The sequence below is a fragment of the Manduca sexta genome, chromosome 28, assembly GCF_014839805.1.
Source record: "Manduca sexta isolate Smith_Timp_Sample1 chromosome 28, JHU_Msex_v1.0, whole genome shotgun sequence".
Lineage (NCBI taxonomy): Eukaryota > Metazoa > Arthropoda > Insecta > Lepidoptera > Sphingidae > Manduca > Manduca sexta.
In genome coordinates this window covers 18,676,269-18,699,329 of record NC_051142.1, presented here as the reverse complement: position 1 = coordinate 18,699,329, position 23,061 = coordinate 18,676,269, and the positions used below count along the sequence as shown (strand labels likewise).

The 23,061-nt window shown below is 34.0% G+C and overlaps 1 protein-coding gene across 1 annotated transcript in view; it reads right to left on the bottom strand.

Annotated features, from left to right (window-relative positions):
• Window positions 1-2,230: 2,230 nt before the first annotated feature.
• The window catches only part of LOC115446402, a 29,650-nt gene continuing 8,819 nt past the window's right edge, over window positions 2,231-23,061 (bottom strand). The window contains exons 2-5 of the mRNA XM_030173053.2: window positions 19,840-19,965; window positions 17,636-17,707; window positions 16,999-17,144; window positions 2,231-2,569 (exon numbers count right to left, since the gene is read on the bottom strand). Of these exons, the coding sequence (XP_030028913.2) occupies window positions 2,231-2,569; window positions 16,999-17,144; window positions 17,636-17,707; window positions 19,840-19,965 (683 nt within the window). The remainder of the gene's footprint in view (window positions 2,570-16,998; window positions 17,145-17,635; window positions 17,708-19,839; window positions 19,966-23,061) is intronic.

Here is a 23,061-nt window from a genome sequence, read left to right as displayed (position 1 = left end):
AATAACACACGGGCGAGCGCTGCGCCTGACGGCGGTTCACACCTCCGCGTATTTATTGCACGCGACACAATACATTTTATACTGTGCGGATTTTTATTTAAACCTCGCTTAATAAACTTTCGCAACATATAGAATGCCTTTAGTATAAAGTTTTAATTAAGTATTAGTTGCTCGGCGTGGCTTCGCGCATTTTAAGTCATTTGACGGTTAGAAAGATTTATAAAAAGAACACTTTTGAATAGAAAGTAATCTATATTATGTTAATCTGTGGTCAATTATTTGTCTGTGTCTGATTTTAGTTAAGGGTATTTAATTGACTAATAATCATCCAGGTATCTCCTTAAACTGTCATAACATTAAATTAGCAAGCATATTCATTGGTTTTGTCATAAGATCAGCACCAAATACTGCAAGTATCTGGATTTCAGAATATGATTAAGAAGTCAAGATCTTATTCGTCGAAAAAAAATTTTCGACAAATTTAATATGTCTCGTGTAAGTTTTAATAATATTAAGTCAAGATCTATGTCGACTCTATGGATCTAGAATCTACACTAGATTCTACGTTATATTTGACGTCAGGAAACTTATGCTAGCAATAGAATGTTTTTTCATAATTCGAGTATTTACTTCATCGATGTTTTGTCTATTTAATAAAAACATGTAGTTTGCAGCGCATTCATTGCATAAAAAACTCAACATAATTTTTCACCAATATTTTATTTCCACATATATTTTACAGTGTAGCATACATACTATAATTAAGTCTTGACAAAACTTATTCTTATACTGAGATCTGATGACTTAACATACATTATTTACAGTTTAATATTATGGTGCTGTTGGAAAAAAGATTTTGCAACTATTTTGATAGCCCTTGCTACATTTGAGAGTCTAAACATATTTAGGAAATATCTAGTAGACAAATCAAGCTTGAATTGCTTCTCACGTCGAGATCAGGCATTTTCAAAATTATTTGGACATGAGCTGGGTTTTATATTTCCTAGATAGAGTTTAAGCATATTCATACAAAGACAACATTGTTTTAAGGAGACATAATTGAAATTACACAAATAACAATAAGGTTAATAGATACCGATGGAAAAGTGACTAGAAAGTCGGTGGTTTATTGGAGGAAAATTAAACTAAAAATAGCAAATATTCGCCGGCATCTAATAAGTCAATAATGAGTAGTGAGGATTTGAGAGTCACCGGTATTAATGCTTCAGTCTGAGGCAGCGTACTGTACACTAATACTGGACGGCCTACAAAATGAATAAAGAATGGAATCATAGTTTAATTGAAATAAAACTATTTTACGAATTTTAACGCACTCACGGGGGACTACAAAGTCTTCGAAACGTCAGGAGTAAATTATAATATAAACAAACGCGATAAAATTCATAAAAATTGTTTTATTTCAATGTCTAACATTCGCGTGAACATAAAACATTATCATAGTTTAAATCAAACGTGACGAAATTGCACCACATATTCACATTTACAAAAGATTATTATATTTTAATGAAACGTGCAAGCGGCAAATCATTCCACAGACTACTAGTGGTTGAGTCTCGGTTAACTTAGACTTAGGTAAGTCAATAATAATTAAATAACCGTCGCTCAATCGTGAGCTTATTATAGTCAATGGTTACTTTCCTGATGAACGTGTGGGACAATTATTTAGTCAGTTGATCGGCACTTAACTAGTACTGTAAACCTCGTTCTTGTTTTTAACAAATAATGCTGATAATCTCCCACTAGAAGTCTATAAATGATTTAGTCTGGGCAGCCCAAACCATAAGCTTGGCCTGTACCCAGTGGTGGGACGTAGGTTGTTTTATATTTTACAATATTTTTACTAATAAAACACATTTAAATTATCGTCAATAGTTTTTGCATGCGACATCGTATGCATAACAAAATCACCTACATTATTATTAAATAAATACCTATTTAAACTAATATATATTTAAATCTAGGCTGTTTGATATATGTTCTCTGCGCCGATTACAAAAATTACAACATCAAGAAATTTTGTATTTGGAAAAATCGTCCTAAATGACCTGTGAACTTGAAAAAGAAAAAATTCTTCTAGACAAACCTAACATTAGATATAATTGTAAAAGCATGTCTATTTCAACGTATAACGAATTAGAATAAAATCGCACGCAAAAACTTATATACAATCTAAATCTTTACAAGCCTATATGTAATTTACAAAAACACGTCAAGTTACATTAATTTCTTCGTCAGAGGCGCTGGCGTCGCTGTCAAAGTCATCGCCATCTTCATTAAATTCCCGCGCATATAGTCCAACCGCCATTTTGTCTTCATAACCTCTAAAATCAGACGTAGTTGGATAGATCTTGGATTTTTCTTCATTCTGCTCATCATTAATGGGTGAGAGTGGAGAAAGTTTCTGTTTATCAGCTTCTGCATCGGATAGATCGGGGTGTGGATTGTTTTTGTTAGGCAGTGTCTGCTCTCTGGATCCTCCTGAAGCTAGAAGTTCACGTTCTTTCGAATTCCGCCATTTCATGCGCCGATTTTGAAACCAAATTTTCACCTGTGGAAAAAAGGTATAATTAATTTTTATTTGAATATTGTAATTCAGTGTTATAGGATGTGAATTAATTTATTGTTTTCCTAAAGGGTTAAAATTTATGGGCTAGTTAATGGTGTTGATTGTTTTGTGTTTAGTATCAGAGGTTTTTGGTGCGTAGGTACGAAGGAATGTATTGACAATAAACTTTCAAAATTCAATGTAACTGTATATTTATATACTATATTTACGGCAATATTATAAATGCAAAAGGTTTTTAAAATGGTTGGGATGTTTGTTATTAGCGAACGCAGAAGCAACTGAACAGATTGGATCAAACTTGGCAGACGGGTAGATCTTATCTTGGATTAACACATAGGCTCCCATATAATATAATGGGACTTTTTTAATTATAATTTTTCATTAAATGGCGCAGACGTCGTCCCGTGTTTAAAAGACTTGTAGCCGGAAAGACTTTCATACGAAACACGAAGACACGGGCAACATCTTGTGATTGATGATTTGAAATCCTAGGATGATTGAGACATAAAAAGGGAGTCAGCGTGCAAAACTCAGCGGACGCGACGATGTTTTAGGTTTGAAAAGAGAGGCTACAAGCACATTCATCATAATATATGTAAACTAAAGAGGATAGCAAATATTTTTCTGGGTATTTGTACTTTCTGGCCAAAAATCTATTTTAGAAACCTAACAACTCATGGTAGAGTCAAGAATATTATGTAACTACTTAGTTGTCCTTAAGTGGTGGATTTAGGTATAAATATTTTTTTTATTACACGACTTGCAATAGTGGTAATTACAAGCACATTTTGTTTTTATTTGTGTCGAATGTATTAATAAAAAACTATATTTAATGTTTATTAGGGAAAAAATGGTTTTCTTTTATTTGTTGTATTATCACCCCTTATTTTACCCTAATCCACATTTATACGCGTTAATAAAAAGCAATCGTTCTATCCGAAAATACATTAGCAGTTTTTTCCAACATATCATATTCTCGTTTTTTCTATTATTTTGTTTAAATCTAACAGTTTTGCGGAATATCGGTGCATTGTGCGCTTGACGGGCGCTTATTGATGGCACAGGGCGGGGCTGCACGCCACTGTTCCTTTGCCTAGCGCGTGTTTTCAGAAAAAAATAACGGGGGACTTTTGGCGGGATTTCTGACGTTCGGATGTTTTATTGTTTTCAAAAATAGAACTATGAATGTTCATAGAGGTTTATGTTACTCAAAATGCATACGTATTTCTCGTTTTTTTTTGTTTAATTAATCAACTAAACTGTAAAAGGTTAATAGATACTTATGTATAATTTTTGTTATGGTGGAAACAATATCCTTTATCATGAGACGGATATGAGTGTGGCGGAGTGTAGATGCATTAATGGTACCTCTACTTTACCCGTCGGTTGTAAAGGCGTTAGTTTATGGTAGAATGATAATTCGGCTAATTACATAATTACAAATATTAATTTCTATCTTAATTCTCATATATTTCTAGATATCCGCTTAGAATAAAAATAAAGAATCATGTTAGGGCCGCTGTGAAATCATTTTCATTGCAAGATTCTCTCATTAGTAGCATCGTCGCTATCCTTTAAATTAATACGTTTATAAATGATATTTTTTTTCTTTGCCGCAGTTAACGAGGTGGTATCAGATACGCTAACGGTATTCCAAATTTAAATTTTGTTACGACAAATCTTCAGTCAAGTACGCGGCAAGAGTTGGACGTAAAATCTTCGATGTAAATCACGGTGTAATGTGAAAACCACTTTATTACACATACAAAGTAACTGTTTTAGCATTTCAAAAGTCATGACTGGACTGATCAGATACATGTTGCAGATTGATTTAGGAGTCCTCAGGACGGACTAATCTGGGGTCAAGAGCCAATCTCGTGTCCACGGTTTAGTCCAGCTTGGACAGAAGGGCTAGCACTGGCCTACATAATGTGAAGTCACTCTCCCTGTTGAAATGGATAAGATACTGTTCCTCAGAGACTGGAACATCAATTAGATGTATGTATTGTAATTACCAATTAAAATTGTCAGGGAGAAAGTATTTGAAGATTATATCATATTTAGTAACGACCGTATATCGTGGTGCTCTCGGCGTACTGGCTCGTTTCAAGGGTTTCAAAATGAACTAGTATAAAACTAGTGAATGTTAACTTTTTGTTTAAAATTATGTAAAAACAAAAATCAAATCACAATCACAGTAAAGTTTACAATGTCTGCAAGCCCTGTTATAAAAACAGTAATACGCAAAGTCCAGCATAGCTCCAATTAAAACTGAAAAAAATATATATAAAAGCGTAAATTTGTTTACTTTTAATTTTTTTATTGCCGTCTACACCAACAAATTATTTCCCAAATCTAGAGGGGTATGAAGAAGTGAGGAGAGTGGGGGTTGTATGTTAGTTGCACATTACATTAGGTTTAGGGATCAGGCGTCACGTTTTCGTGAAGTCGGCCGCGGGGCGACAATATGCCGCCGGCAGCTGACGCCCGGCCCTTTCGGGGGATCGCTAGTGATGTACTGACTGACCTAGTCGATGTTTTCAGCGGGCATATTTCCTTTATTGATTAGATATAATTACACCGGCAGTGTTACGAAGCAAGATAATTTATTTATTTATTATTTATATTCTGTTAATATGTATTGATTTTAACTCGAAGTAGTGCACCAATTTAGTGAAATTAAAATGATGTGAATTAAGATACGTATTCATAATTTTACCTTAACTATTGTTTCTTATGCAGATTTTTACACCACTACCTTTCTAGCAGTAAAAATAGTCTACAGACAGATCCCTAAACTCATGCCATTAGTTATATTATGCACCATGGAGAAGATGAAAGTATTGCACCCACATTCAACCAGACTTATTTGGGATCGAGTACAAAACCCTAAGCAATTGAAAACTTTGTCTTTAAATTTAAAAACTCACTCAAACAGTTGCAAGCTCTAGCAATTGAAGTTAAAACTTATCACAATTCCAAGGATCTACCACCACAACATTAAAATGATTCAATCAAATCTAACAAACAAAATTCTCTGCTACAATTACTCATTACTATCATTGAACTATTAAGGTCAACTATATTATCGATAAAATAATCACTAACCACATCACTAACAAGAGACAGGGGTGCGACGCCTCGGAAAATTAATTACTTTTTGACGTATTCACTTTTATTACAATTTATACGGGATAAAGAGATCTGCGGGGGCGGCACTGATTGGGCCATTCAATGGGGGTGACAGAAATATCGGGAGGGGAATTATCTCTTCATATTAATAGAGAATGAGAAACTTGCAAGTCACTGTGGACACCGTGTATCCTGACATTGGACAGGACGTAGTCTAAAGGATACACGGTAGACCCGCAAGTCACTGGACCACTGCAGTCACTGTAAGAGACGCTGTGAGGGAGAGCAGCTTTCAAAAATACGTTCATGTTGATTTAGTTTAAAATTAAAATAACATTTATAAAATGAAAATGTTGTCAGTGCAAATATTACCATTGTAATAAACCCACAATAACAACCCAACTATATGGTATAATGTCACTATTTAAATATGATACAAGTCATTTCATAAAAGGATTGTATAGTAAAAATTAAAAAATATTATAATACAATTTGAATACAGAAAAAATGCATTGCGATCTCACCCAAAATAAACATGACAACTGTCAATCAAAACATTGACGCTAGAGCGAGACAGCACACAACGTTCGAAGGTTGGAAAGGGAGAAACTTTTTAGTTTATGCTAAAAATGCAAATACCGCAGCGCGCGGAAAAAGTTCCGAATGCGAAAAATAAATAAATGCAAATATTTGAAATTGGAACGGCCGTGAATGTAAACACCGCTCCGTTTGAATATTCATGCGCCAGATGAATATTTCAAATATCGAACGGTGAGCGTTCTGAAATCAAATTCATAACGTTACTTATAGATATTGCAGGCAGTTGGACTTAATATACAGTAGGTATTTAACAGCACAAAATGTGTTCTAAATGTACCTACTCGTACTTAGGATTATGGAGAAAATGAAATTTCGGCTGATAGAGAAAACTATGAATTATTGTTCCTTTTGGAGTTACAGTGTCTTCGGTTATTATCCGATGTTTTTTTAAATATTTGATATGACTTTTATTGCCTTAGATTGCAACGCCTAATTCAGAGAATTTTTGTTTTTAAATTCGTACATTATGTCTAATACAAAAATCCATTAGTCGCACCACATGAATTTTAACAGTAACCATTAGAGTTATCAATAACAATCCGTGTGTAAAAAATCACGATCATTCCGAAAAAGTCGTCAATTTGCCAATTTTTTAAACCGTTGAAAAAAGTCCGTTACAGTAGTTCCAAAGACAAATTCGAATTCAGATGACAAATAGCGCGCGCTGATTGGCCGTGACGAATCTCAATGATCGATGCATTCGATTGCGAACGACGACGATTTGTCAAATTTTAAATATAGAACGTTAGTTTTTGGAGATCGTTGTAGGAAAATAGATGTTTTTTGTTTTTATGGCAGAGTTTTGGCTGAACGTGAACTGCGAGGTCGTTTGTAGGTAGCCATTTAAAACTGGTGCTGACTATTTACGAACTAAACTTTTGGAATGTGTAATACTTATAAACACTGCAGTTTAATTATAAACATTTAAAAAAATACTTATATGACGAGATGATATATTTATGTCTGAATTAAAATGAAATTTTTAAAACATACAAAGTAATACTTATTAAATACGTGCTACGATATATTATACTTAAAATAAAATTACTGTAACTATGATCATTGGAAACATTGATTTAATAATAAAATAAAAAGTAAAATTTTTCACATCTATCATTATAATTAATATTGGTCCTTCGACCCAGAACAATGAAAAATCCTGCTTATCATAATACAGGTAAATTTCATAAAAACTGTAAAACACTACAACACTAATCCTAAATATATCGATAGGCCTCTGTTTTAATACATACTGAACCCAATATACTCTATCGTAGTTCACTGCACTAATAATGACGTCACACGTGTCACGTCGATTTACATTACACACTCACTGACAGCTGTTTCTTTCTTTTGTACAGTGTGGATAATTACTTACATAAAGACGTTATCTAAGAGATGAATCGTTGCTTGAATTCGTTATTTTGGTTATACTACATTGAAAAGTAACATTCTAATCGAACAGTGCAATGGTGTTGGAGGCAGACCTGGGGCTCAAATATTCCCATTACTTCCCTAATTCGACTTATTCTTTTCTTTGAAGCCGGTAACATCTATGATTTATGTTTATTAAGCGTATTTATGGGCGATAAAGATCCAGGAGACAACCGCTTATTTACTGACCTATATAACAGTGGGGAAGAGTGAAGTTTTACGAATGGTAATAATAATATAATAATAATATCAGCCCTGTATTATATACTTGCCCACTGCTGAGCACGGGCCTCCTCTACTACTGAGAGGGATTAGGCCTTAGTCCACCACGCTGGCCTAGTGCGGATTGGTAGACTTCACACACCCTCGAAATTCCTATAGAGAACTTCTCAGGTATGCAGGTTTCCTCACGATGTTTTCCTTCACCGTTAAAGCAAGCGATAATTCACAAAGAATACACACTTAATTTATTAGAAAAATCAGAGGTGTGTGCCCTTGGGATTTGAACCTGCGGACATTCGTCTCGGCAGTCCGTTCCACAACCAACTAGGCTATCGCCGCTTTTTACGAATGGTAAGCCGACTGCAAATAATTCTAATGATAATTACGAAATGGAAGCCGACAGAAATCGGGTTATATGGACTCTTCACCACTGCTATATAATACAAAGCAGGACTGTCTTAGAAATTTACAGATACGTTAAAAAGTCCTCGACAAGGGAGGACATAATTTTGTTTATATTGCTGAAACTAGCCGGCAAATACATCATACGTTGTGACCACTACCATAAAAAAATAAGCTTACAGGGTACATTGATTTAGCCTGACCAGGAAAATAATACAGCTTATATTAAAATATGGGACCAATGTATTGTACTGAAAACTTTAAAACAAAAAGCAAAAGTCTCGACCTTAAAGCAGCTATTTTATCATCCTAATCAGGTCATACATTAACGACTAATCTCTGTTCTGCATTGAATAAAATTTCTAACACTGACTGAAACCAGTGGAGACAAATAATCCACTCTGAATGTGGTACATCCAATGACGACCACGATTCTCAGTCATGGGGGACCGACTACAGAGAGAGAGAGAGAATGACTGGCTAACCACGAATTCGCTCTAAATGCGGTATATCCAATGATTATCACGATTCTCAGTCACGAGAGACCCACTACACACACAGAGAGAGAGACTGACTAACAACGTACAGGTAAAACCGGTGGCTCTACTTTATTATTTTGCACATGAGTTCCATGCCCTAATCGTTTCACTCTCATCCTCTCCCAGTGGCCGTCCTGAGCCGAGGTTCGTAACCCATCAGTGCCCTCAGCATGGGCAAAAAAATGAATTCCATAAGTAAAATGGTAGCGCATTTAAAAAGAATTTTGATAATTTGTTTCCCTTTGTTAGTAGAGCAAACGACTAATCATTTATAACTAAATATTTTGTTAATCCATCAATCAACGCCTACGCGATGACGCGTCATTTGCCATATTTGAGGTTATAAAGGGCGGATTTAACGAGACCTCAATTTTTAGATAATAGATATAAAATTAAATAAATTGATGGCACATTACACGGCACAGAATAAAGGTACCATTATGTATTTTTTCAAGGCAAAATATGACACGCAAACATTTAGGACATGGTCATTTGTGTGGCAAATTGCATCCAAATATATTCAACGGTTTAGGGACGACAAGAAATATTAAAATTTCTCTACAATATGAAATAAAAAATTCTCTTACGTTCATTATAATGTTTGTAGGATTTATTAATGATAGCCTAACGATAGTTCTAGAAAAGACTATGGAAGACTACTATTTATTTATTTAAACGATTTTATGATTTAAAGGTTCGCATTCCATTCTTTTTATTTTATTTATAAGTATCACGTATTTTTATCCCTAATTACGGTTTTGTACAGGTTGAATTCTTTCAGGTTTTTAAGTTATAAAAACTCATTCTTCACTACTAGTTATTATTTCTAACGGACTTTAAAAGAAACTAGTTAATAAAAATTAAACCTTCTTCAAAAACCACAAATAAGTAACATTATCTTTATATTTTTTGTCACCAATTTTGGATTCAGTGGCTAAGTAAAATTGCTAGTTAAGCTAGATAAATACATGAACAAACGTACGAAAATAATATTTACCGACTCCAAAATTGGTAAACAGTATATTGGTAAAGATAAATAATTTTTCTTTTTAGTAGTTTTTGAAGGCGGTGTAATTATTTGTTATTCTAAGTAAGTTCATTTAAACCTCATAATTTGCATCATTACAAAACTAGCCAAGAGCATCACCCCCTTGTGCTACAAATGATATAGACCCGTCGAACTGTCGCCTCGGCCCCGGGAAGCTGCGATTCAACAAATTTAAGCTCAACCCTCTATGTAGAGTTAGTGATATATAGAGTCGACAGCACCACAAGAAAGTTTATTAGCAAGTAAAGTAGTGATTTGGGGTAAAGTGGTCATCACCCCTAAACACCCACAATACTGTCAGCCTTTAAATAAGGAAGTAAGGGCTAGGAAAGCCGTAATTTGGGATTCAAGAAATTGCCTCATAACTTGATACGTTTTCTTGGTATTCTGAGATATAGTGACAGTAACGGAGTCAGTGCCTTAACTAAGGCATTGCCAGTGGTGCCCTGATACATGGGGCAGAAATGACAAGACCAGAAGCAATTTTTGGGTCATGTGTGGGTGCAGTTTTAGTAGGCTAACACCAGGCTTATAAAAGGATAATTAGGGCACAGCTTTTAGTGGACTATTAATGCTGTAGTATAAAAAGAATAAGGTAGAGCCAGTATGTAGACATAATATGTCCTCAGCATGACTCTACTACAGCTAAAAGGTTTAAAATTTTGATTTGAAAACAGATATCTTTATTCTGAAAATCCATGAACCCATAGACCATATATTGAAATCCCAGGGTACCCAGATTTTTATATGTATATAATATGGTGATAGAACTATGGAATTCGCTCATATTTTATTGCTAATATCCATAAAATTTTATTCCGTAATCAAAACTAAATAGCATTGACGTTAAAGTAAATTAAATTAAATACGAAAATCTTACACCGCAAACGTGGACAGAACCTACCTCAATTATAAAAATGATATTACCAATTTGCATACATCGTAGTTGAGAGCTTGAAAGTCGTTTAATATAATGCCATGTCTACCCGTTCATGCGCCCGGGCCGGCACCTAACAATAATTCCCCGTCACTCGCAGCCTCGGCAAGATTGCGATAGTGACGACGGTACAACCCCACAGGGGGGGCAGTTTTTATCCTATACTTGTGTTTAGAGATGGCGTTTCGGAACTAGGAAAGCTTTATGCAAGATGCCTTACCTGCACTATCCAATTCTGGTTACAAGCGTAGAATTACTCCTGTATTGCGGTTTGACGGTTAAATAGACAATGAGTCAACAGCACTGTTACTTTTTACTGATGTTTGTTGATACTATTATCTCCCTATTCATAGCGTTTTAAGGTTGGTGTAGAATGAATTCACTAGTTTATTATATTATATTATGACTGAAAGCTATAATATCAAATATTGACTTAAAAGCGGTTTTTCTGATTTTAAAACAGCTTCCACATACTGTAGACATAGTGGTAGGTCTCTCGTATGTCCGAGTCTGTCTAGGTGGGTATCCCGCAATGTTTATTTCTACCACAAAGCACCAGTGTTTACGCACTGGTGTGAAAGTATGAAAGACATTGCGTCATGTTATATCTTAGGATAACGAGCGCAGTGGAGTGCTACGCAGTTCAAACTTCTGTATAGTATTAGTGTTTATAGGCGGTCGTATTGCTTACGATTATGCGAACGACATGCTCGTCTCGTCATATAGCAATAATAAAATACGAATGCCCAATCCGTGATAGAGGTCCTAAAATTTAATCAAAAGTCCCCTCTAATGGAGGATACCATAAGGATAAGCCAGTGTTAGGTTAATGACAGAACCTAACACTTGCCTAATAATTAATCATAAGAAACGGGGTAAAATTGAAAAAGATAGGGTAACCCTGAACTGGAAGTAATGTTTTAATTAGATACTTTTAAATGCTCATTAAACAACATATTAATATATAATTACGCTGTATTAGGGATATAAAATAAAAAACACATATTAATATAATAAAGCCCCGTTTACACCACCCAATGTTTTCAACAAGCTACCCCATTGTTAGTTAATTAATTGTTCCTTGACAATAGTGTAATCTGATATAAAGGCTTTGATCCTCCCCCGGCCCTCTCCTCCTACATGAGGTATAATCTGTGGACTCGTTCGTATTTCAAATATAATGGTTTATGTAATAAATTATTACAGCTTATATGGTTGTTTTTTGTAGTACACTTTAAAAGAATTATGTGCTTTTTATATTAAGAATTCGACGGGAACATAAAAATTCTAAAGTATAGTATTATGTCAATTTAACAATAAGTATTACTAAATGAATTGAGTTCATATTTTGCAGAAATTAAATAAGAAACAATACTTATATATTAAACTAAATAAAGAAATGCCATTGACAATAATCATAAAATTTGCATTATACCTAAATTTATTAAATTGAGTATTAAAGCTTAGTTATCAAACGTTATATTCAACCAACCTAAAACGCAATGTTTAAAATTGAAGACACTTCAATTGAATCAACAATGGGAACAATCAACTCTACAATAAAATACCCCATAACGGATAAACAAAACATCAAGCATAAAAGACCCGATACACACTTAAAGACCCAATTTAAAAAAGCGTACGTCAATAAACAACATAAAGTAACATTCGAGAACAATCGGCAGTGAGTAAATTGCACGCCAAAAGCATACGCAGAGCCTTCCCGCGCTCATTTCCCACCCTACAACGCGTTATGGCCGATTGAATATAAAAATAAAAAGTAAACACAAAAATAACCTCCATAAATATTTGAAATCCGAACGTCTTGAGACAGAGTGGGACAGCTATACTCCGTTGGTAAGCCAGAAAGGGACAGCGATACATTTGCGGCGCGTCTTAAAACGCTTTCCTATTGGCCGATATGTATCGCGCGCTATAACGACTCGCCGCTATTGGTTGTTATGTATGACGTTTTTTCTTTTCGGCCAATGAGGTGGTTGAGTTTTTTTTATAGTATCTGAGTTTTACTGCTCGGGCAATTGGTTGCAGGCTCACGGATTCGGCATTGGATGGGGTAGACTTGATTTTGAATGTTACGCTCCCCCCAGGAATGTTTAAAGTAATCCCAACGGGTTGGATAAAGAGTTTCAAATTGTTACCAGTTTATTTTAATCTCAACAGATCTGTTTGTATTGATCTTTTGTGGTTATTGTGGAATAAAGGTGGTGTAATTGAATGATTTTGTTAGCGTTTGAATGCAAGATGTTTTACTTTTATCGGTATTTTTTGTTTTTGCGTGTTAAAGGAACAGTTTAACTTTTAAGATCTTAAAAATAATAATCATCATTTTAGATAATAATTCTATCTCTTATAATGCTGCTTATAGCAATATGTATCCCAAACGTCCCAAGAAAATTTGATTACGATCCTTGTCACTTGACAGGTGATCATAGCCGTATAATAAAATAAACAAAATTCACTTAACCCAAAAAATATTGTATTACATGTTTATACAACTGAATAACGACATGGACTAACCACGCACTTGATGGTATAAACACTAACAGCACCTAGAATTTTGAGTTAAAGAACAATTCATGGGACTAAACATTTAAATACATTACATATTTAGCCTCATAATGTCCATTTTTTAAACTGTCTACAGTCTTTATACAGTAACTCAACAATGATTACATAGTTTTAATAAAATAATGCAAAGAACAAAATTAATAATACAACTTGAAAATACAGATTTTGATTGTTAAGCTATTTTTAACCGCCTCCCACTAAGTCTGTAACATTTACAGGAACTCTAGTAGATAATAACTGTTATAAGACTCGCTGTAAACCAGTCGATTCTGAACATGAATAATAGTACGTATGTACATAGTCATTTCATTGCTAATAAATGCATTATTGTGTAAAAGCTTAGACAGGATCACACACCGTCGGAATATTTCTAGCTTACTATGAAGAATTGTCCTGACTAAACGCTAGGGTTCGGTTTAATACCTTAATGATGCCACTACCACCCATCTTCAGCATCCAATGTACCAGCCATTACCTCTGAACTCGTATTCCAGCGCTTTTGCGTATTACGCGATTAGCTCATTAAAATTAGCCAACGATATAATTTATTATGCCACTCTACCTATTTTTTGTAGAGAATGACTGAACTGAATCACCGATGGATATTGAATCGTCGAGTATATGTATTTCCTAAAAATCATAAGAAATTGGAATATCCTTACACGTATAGAAAAAACCATATTAATCAACTATTCATCACGTTAGGCAAGTGCTACAGATCAAATAATTATAAGGCGAGTAAAAACTAACATCACGTTGTCAGCAAGTCCTAAATAAATGGTAATCAAATGCGAATTATTTTCATCAGCCATCTAATAAGTTAACTAACAAATAACAATTACTTAACCTCAGTGAAATCCCCCTTAATATAGAAAAACTATTAATTACAAATAATAAGTGTTCAAACTAACCTTTCATATTAAAAACAAAACACAATTAACGTATTTCAAAATTACCCCAAAACTGCATTAACAGTGTTACGTAATTTAAAAATCAAATCCCGATACAGACCGCATGGGGTGGTTTGCGTTTAAACGAAGCCAACGGGGGTGGTTCGGTAATTGCCGGCGTTTATCCAATTACATACCCCAAGTGCTCTGAGGGGATGAAATTGTTTTTCTATTCGTACTTATCATACTGTTAAGGTGTTGAGATCACTTTGATATCCACGTAGAGGCAAGGTATTTAGGTGGTAAGACCTGTGGTAGATGTAATATCTGGTTAGGGGGTTTAGTTAACAATATAAACTGGATAGCGCACACATGGCTGAAACTGGCTTTAGTGTCTCCGAAGAGTTGTGCTCTGGGTTCGAGAGAGGTGCTGATAAGTAATATCAAATAACCAGGCAATATGCATGTCTCAACGGTTACTATAATGTAGACAACTGCATTTTAAATGTTTTGATCGAAGCTGCAAATTTCTACTGGTTAAGTTGGAGTTAAATATACAAGACGTAGGTTTACTCCAAAGTATTTTATCTAACCCAAATCAAATCTTGCCAAAAAACTATGTCAAATAATAATAGTTATCCAGTAGCTAGTGCGGGGTTTGTCTTATATTTTTTTTCTTTTTTATGTGTTCAAATGTTATAATATCATAAGCTGTGATTAGGTTACACAGGACTTTGGGGGTTAGCATATATTTGATGGATAAAACCTCGAACTAAATAAAAAAAAACAACTGCATACGTAGATTTTCTTTGCTATTATTACTACACCTTAAAAATACCGTCGAAGTGATAGGCGGTATACAGCCTTTCATTAAGTCATGTTTGGTCTATTATACCAACAATAATTAATAGATGGAAGTCATTATATTCACTTTATATATAAAGTTATTAAAGGCGATAATCGGATACACCTATCGATTAAAAATTAAAATGCGAGGTATAAAACGTAACAGCGAGATGGGGAGGACCGATTATTCCCGCAATTTTCCTGAACGAGGGAGTTTATAATACAGACCCTTTATTAAAATGGCGTTTTGGGATATTTTTATTCGGGTCGGATAATTCGGTATTAAATTGGGAAACGATTACATTTATAATTGAAAAAGGTATTTTAGAAATGTAAGGCTGTTTTTAAAAGCTTATCAAACAGTGATGATGTAAAAGACCTTTATATTAGCTTGCGATATGATTTCGATGGCTACATAGCTAGGGTAATCTAAACGATACCATTACGAAAAGCCACGTGAGTAGAAGGTAGTTGAAGCCAGCTGTACCAAAGCCGTCTTGGGTAGTTAATTTTCATGCAAATAAAAAAAATCAGAAGCTTCTGAATAATCTTACTGAAAACACTGATTACACAGTCTAAAAACTACCAGTACCGATCGACGAGGTTTAATATAAAGAATACTTCAAAACACGCACAAAAGAGGTTATCGTTCGACGCGTTTACGTTACGTTTGTGTTTGAATTTATACGCGGTGTTAACGTAAACACGAGCGTTTCCTTCTCTTAGGGGTGTTAGGGTTGCTCATATATCTCTATTCAATTTACATTATATAGAAAATGAGTACAGTCAGCGACAAAGGTATGAAGAACAATGGATACTGAAGTGAATGGTGTAGGAATATTCGGCATATTTTTTTTATTTTATATTATATCTTCCAGTGCAGTCTTCGTTGATTAGAATGAAAAATTTATTATAGAATTCAAAATACTAATAATTAGGTTTATCCATAATAAATTCTATACTAATACTCTAAATTACGTAATTAAGTGTGTAATAATTTCAAAAATACCCCAATATCAAAAAATATCTTCAAAAATGTTAAGTATATCGAGCTAAACTGTCGACAAGCTACCCCTAACAAAGTGGAAACATGGGGTGTTACAAAAAATCTCTACCCCCAGGCAGTGGGGGATGTCAGACGCACGCGCCCCGCCCCTAGCGACTTAAAACAATTATTCGTTCAATACGATATCCACGAATGGAGTAAACTGTTATGGAATTTTTGAACCATTTCAAGTTAGATTTGTTTGTTGATGGGGTGTTTGTGAATTGTAGGTATGTTTTTAAATTGATTATGGTAACGGGTTCAAATGTAGATGTTAAATCATTTTTTTTTACTGGAACCATCTATCATCTTCCTTAGTTTTTAAATATCGTGAATTTTAAGTTTAGTTTTGATATGTAAGCGTGAATGCTATTAACTGGGAGCAAAAGGATATATTGTTAATGCTTCTAAGGAAAGTAGGTGAAGACCTACTGACAACGATGTTTTAAATCATTTTTGATGTAATATCCACACAAGTGGATCACTGAGACCACTGAGAAATCATGCGTGAAGTCTAGTAGGAAAGGAAGCCCGTGCCCAGCAGTGGGACAGTATATAATACAGAGCTGATATTATCATATTATCCACACAAACAAATTACATCTATTAAAATTCCCGAATAAGTCAATTTGAAGTCTTAAGTAAATTTCCTTGAGTACTAAAACCTCAAAACTATGTCATTCGTTAATCCAAATTACTAAAATGCCCACAAAATTTCGTAACTAACCTGACTATCCTTCAATCCAAGTTTTTCAGCCAGCTTCTTCCTGTCGGGCTTGGAGATATACTTCTGGACTTGGAACCGCTTCTCCAGACCCTTGCGCTGCAGGTCTGAGAAGACAGCGCGCCGCATCATGCCGCGTCGTGGCTTACCTGGTGGAGAAATGGAGAAAATTATTTCTTAGATTTACACGAATGTAAGATGTTTCAATAAAACTGCTTTACGGAATTTTTCGCAGTTTTTTGTTTTTATAATTTTAGTCCGATTTTTGAAAACTGCCACCTTTATGGTCTTTCATCACCCATGCCTGTCCTCTATTTAATAGGAATTAAATTTAAACACATAAATGGGAGTAACACACAGATTTAGAAAATGTTTACTTTATTTCTTCATAGGTGCTGATAATTTGATATTAGATGGTACGTAATTTTTATTTCATAATAATCCAAACCAACCAAACTATCTATAAAATAACTGTCCATAGACAGTAATTGAGGTAACTAAACATAAATAAATATCTATGGTTTTCCCAGATATTTATAACACTGCGTTGGATGTTACAAACGGATCCCAACAATCCAATCAAATCCTATTTAATATCTAGTTTTTTGTAAGATTATAAATGTTAATAAGTAACACGTACCTCTGGAGCTGTGAGCCCACGGGAACCCTCCCGGTAGAGGGAAGACTTGAGTGTGTGCTTGTGCTGGCCTCACTGTCAACAAAAAACCATGTCAATCTACCAGAAAGATCTTAACAATTACAATTTGAAACAGTAGTATTTTCCCGTCTGACATTAAAATTTTATTTCGTAAAGTAAAAGGAACGGTGAAAAAAATCTCGCTGTATATCTTCTTGAGACAAAAAGTAGCCTATGTCCTTCCTAAAGTCTCAAATTATCTCCATACAAAATTTCATTAGAATCCGTTTGATAGTTTCTGAGTTTATCACAGACAGACGCGGCGGGGATTTTATATTTATAAGATAAATTTCAATGCTTGAATTTATTATAAAAAATTACACAACAGAGAATCTGACAGAGTTACACTTTATTAACTAAAAAAAAAACTTTAGTAGTTTGTAGCCCCTAAATAATTTATTTTGCTTTTGTTTTTAGAACATCATTGTGGTTAAACAACTCCTGCTCTTTTTATCATTGTTGTTAAAAAAAAAAATTATAAAAATGCTCCTTTTGCTCAATAAAAATTTTAATGCATTTGGTGAATAAGTTAAACATAAATTTACTAAAACACATTTGAAAGCTAAATCTATTTTGCTATTCTATTAAAAACTGACCTCAACAATCATTGCACAATACAAGATTCCTTCAAACTTCTTAAGACCTTATTTGTACGCAACACAATAGATTTTTTGCGACAGCACAAAAGAATTATGAAATGGCAAACATAATCCTCACAGTGGCTTTGTGATTGAGCTAATAAAATTGCGTTAAACGTATTGTGTGTAATGCTGGACGAATTTTGATGAAGTTTTTAATAATGTAAAGAAGTTTTGAGATGTTTTGGAATGAGCTAAGATGTTCACCGGCTATAATTACGTCAAGATATTTTTTATTTAATTCTCATTACTGAAATTGTCCTTATTTTACGTAGTTACGTAATCATACGGCTTTGATATGTATGTAAATGGTTATCAAAAACGCAATTTCCAAGTTGTCAAATCAATAAAGCTAATAATTAATAATGTATTATGTAATATTCCAATTATATTATAATATGTATAAATTAAGGACTCTAGTTTCACACTTTACTAGAATTATAAAGTTACTCTAGAAATGTATTATCTACTCCAAAAAAAATTTAAGAAAACTTAATTTTAGGCTTTCGACACATACTCGACTAAATACCTATATTTTCTGATATATTCTCTATTTAAAGAGAAATATTATTTATAACCACACAATATTCTCTCATGATTAGCGTATGAAGGCCAGTCCTCTGTATTAAAGATAATAAAAATCAAAACCATATTTCAAATAAAGAACACCTATCAAAACATAGCTAATGTTTGCACAAAACATTACAATGGACTGTCAACACTACTTTTTATTCTTTTTTATTTAGTAGTTATTTTTCGGCCATTAAATACGATACAATACGATATTTATGTAACAGATTATTACAACAAAAGGAAGCTTATCAAGACCGGATCAAATTGGGCGTATACGTCCCTTGTTATTTTTATGTTGGCAACATTGGGTGGTCGTTTTTTAAATGTGGTTTTTAATGTTCCGTGATAGACTACCACACACATTGTAAGTTTAAAAAATGAACTATTAAATGCAGCGAGTTTGGAAAACTCAAGCAAATAGGAACGTGGTATTTCTATTTAAATGGGAGACTGATATAATTTAAATATTTTTCATGCTGTTTAGGTTCAATATAAAATAGTTGTGATGTAACTGAGATGTTAAAGGGAGCTTGTATTGTATTAATCAATCATAAGGCAAGGAAGCTGTGCCAATGCGTTGATTGTAACTGACGTGCAAATCTCAGATTGTTGCGTTCTATTTACAGATAAACAAAACGTTGTATTTTATTTCTCCTGATGTAGATTTAATTATTTATTTTATTTTCTTAGCAATAATCTGGGATTTGCAATTTGTACCCGAATTATGACGATAAACTTGTCCCTTGCCAAATCATGAGGCGAAACTTTCACGGCGAAATTTGGGTGTTTTGATTGAACCTCTGCCTACCCCTACAGAGATAAAGGTGTGATGTATGTTTGCTTTTGAAAGCCCGTAAGTTCCATAAACGCATTTTTCTTAAAATACATTTGAAGTGTGTGGTCTAATAATGATCTAGAACACTCTAGAAAACTAACCAGCCAAGTAAGGGTGGTGGCAATGCGCCAGAAGATGCTGTAGGTGCTGATGCTGTACTGGTATCGGCCTGCTCGCGATCGGCTTGGCGATCGGCCACGGGTTCCCCATCATGGGCTGACGGTATTCTGTAACAAAGTGCTAATTTAATATTTACATTTAGAATTATTACTTCCACTTATTGAAAATAATGCAATTTGACACCGTTATCACAATAATTTAAATCCAACACAGCCTATTTAAGTTCAAGTCGCAAGTATTTATTACCAATGAAGATTAAAAAAAAAACAAAATTTTCACTCCTGCGTCGTATAATATTAGAAGTCAATGAGTAAAACGATTTTACAATAATAGAAGGCCAGCTTAGACATTATATATCTATAATATCTGTAAATTAAAAATCTGTCTATTTCACTTATACTTTTTCGGTTGGTAGGATATATTTTATATCCACCTGGATAGCGACCACCGTACACCAGGTGTTAAAACCCGCCATAGTGGCACACGTAAGTGTCGCAATTCGGAATCAGCCTGTGTAAATCTAGTTCCAATAGGCCCGTATAAAAAATAACACTGCCATAATAGGTAGACTAGATATAAGGTGCCTAATCAAATTCTCTAATTCGCAGATCTAAATAATAAAATAAAAAACAGCTCTTTTCCTGAACATGTAATCTATATATTGTTGTTAAATAGAGATCGGCTAAACGGTATTAAGCGAAGTAATGCTATAACAACGCCATTATAAATACAATGCGCCAGAAGATTGTTCTCAATCGGTCGCCAGTGACGCGAGTTGGAGGCGGGAGCGGACTTCAATAGTGTAATTACTGTGTTTATATTACTTTTTGTACGCAACGATAGTGTTTATGAATCATGGAATACTGATTTCTTATGATTACGCGAATGTTACATATTGAAATAAAACTATTTACGGATTTTATTGTGGTTATTATTTTCTTCTAACGTTTCGAAGACTGCAGTCTCATGGTCACGGGGCGGAGGCTGCAAAGTCCTCCGTTAATAGTTTTATTCCAATCATGGAATAAGTTTCTGAACAGAGTTTTCTGTAAAAACAGAAGATTTGGATGGATAACACGTCACCACATCATTACATTGTCTTTCTCGCATTTCCTTATTACAGATGACGTGACATCACCTTTTGAAACGCATAAGATATTAGCCCTTTTTGACCGCACCAATCCCAGCAGCGCCTCTTTAAAAAATCACCCAGAATAAGTAATTACAAATCAAAGTTAATCCTTTATTACTCAGAGAATAATAAAAAAGTTTTTAACCTCGGACTTGGAATTCCATAGACACAACTAACAAAAAATTCAAAATGCGTAGAAGACATTAACCGAACGAAAAACACCAACAGCGCCTCTTTAAAAAATCATCCAGAATAAGTAATTAAAAATTAAAATACATCCTTTTTTACTCGGAGCATAATAAAAAAGTTTTTAACCTCAGCCTAGGAATTCCATAGACACAACTAACAAATACTTCATAATGTCAAATCTCATTCATAGAGGCGAACCGCGCGCTCCGGTCGCCGGCGCCGCGCCGCGCCGCTCGATTTCTTACTACCCCGCTGTCAAACCCACACCGTACCTAATATATCGCCTTTGTAATACCATTAATCAGAGAGAGCCGTGTTTTTGACTCGCTTTATATTAATTTAAATCTATACACCGGTTTATTTTCATTTAGAGGGGATTAGGCAAAGGAAACGTTTTATGCGTGTTTCAGTGTTTTTCATTTGATGTGATTTGGTTTCTTTTAATTATTTTATTATTTCAATTTGACAATCAAAGCCCTGCTGATACTCTAGTTATTCACGCTTGTATCTCCGAGAGGGTAGACAGTAGAATAACAGCTCCTACTGTTCGCAGAACTCATTTTCGTCTATTATATTATATGTCTTTCGCCATAATGAGCACTAATTATAATCCCGGAGAACTCACTCCTGTTTTTGTAATCCAAAGTCTCTAATAAGGTTAAAATCTTTTTACAGACATAAAGATAAGTTATGCAAAGAGTTTTTTATAATACATAGGTAATACATTTATAGTATTACGTAAAAAATCTTATAAGTAAGTAAAACTGCATATTTTCAGATATCTGCATTATTACAATGGAGAATATTTTTATAACTTCCGAATTTACCTTATATCCCTAAATACTTTCCTTCCGAACACCTCACGGTTACCCTAAAAAAAACAAAAATCCAAAGATATTATGGAGGAGTTATGAGTATAAACCGCTTAAGGTAAAGAGGGGCTAGACCCTCTCCGAGGAGGCGTTACCTCGGAAAACTTCCTTCGCGAGGGCTGTTATTTTAATTACATCAGCCCTTTAATTGCTCTAAATAAATACTAGAAAATAAAACCTTTTTGACGCTGGCTGTGTATTTATATTACCTTTATCATCAATTAAAAAATATATAGAGACAAGGGTGTTTAAAATATTTATTTAAGTAATTCTGCATTATATTTTTTGAAAAGATAGAATCATTTTAACTATAAAATGACTTTTTAATGCTCAAGATTAATTTTCTCTGAAACTACTTATATTTTTAATCATAGTTTTTCCTTTTCTTTAACATTGAGGCTGTCATGAAAAATGATAAAAAAGACTTTATTACGTTCCTATTAAGGTCACTCTTAAACGCCGGCCAGCAACCTCATGATATTGAGGCGGAAATTTTCCATGTAATGACTTACCTGCGTGAAATAAAATCTTCTAAATTATAAATAGAGCGTTTCTATTCTACGACATCTGGTAGCTAATAATTGTAATAACTAAACGCAATTACATACACATTTAAACGCAGCGTATTTAATATTTCAACACTTGAGAAAACAATCTAACAATAGCTATAGATAATAAAATTCCCAAGCAATAAGTTTTAATAGCAAAAAGGTTTTAATCCTGATAAAAAAAATCTTTCTGCACAATTGCCCTCGAATTGCTTTTTTGTTAGATTTACAAGAGTGGCCTTTGCTGCAAGTACGAAAAAATATTATACACGAAAATAGTGACCAAGTTATAGCTGATAATATTTTAGCGCACTAATTCGAATTAAAGACTTTAGAGGTTCTGCTTTGTCTAAGTGTCTTCCTAAAATAATATATGTCTACGCAAATCATTTTCTACGTCGTCTCGCCTGTCAATTCGGTTTTTTACATATATTTTTAATACTATCTCCATTATTATCTATT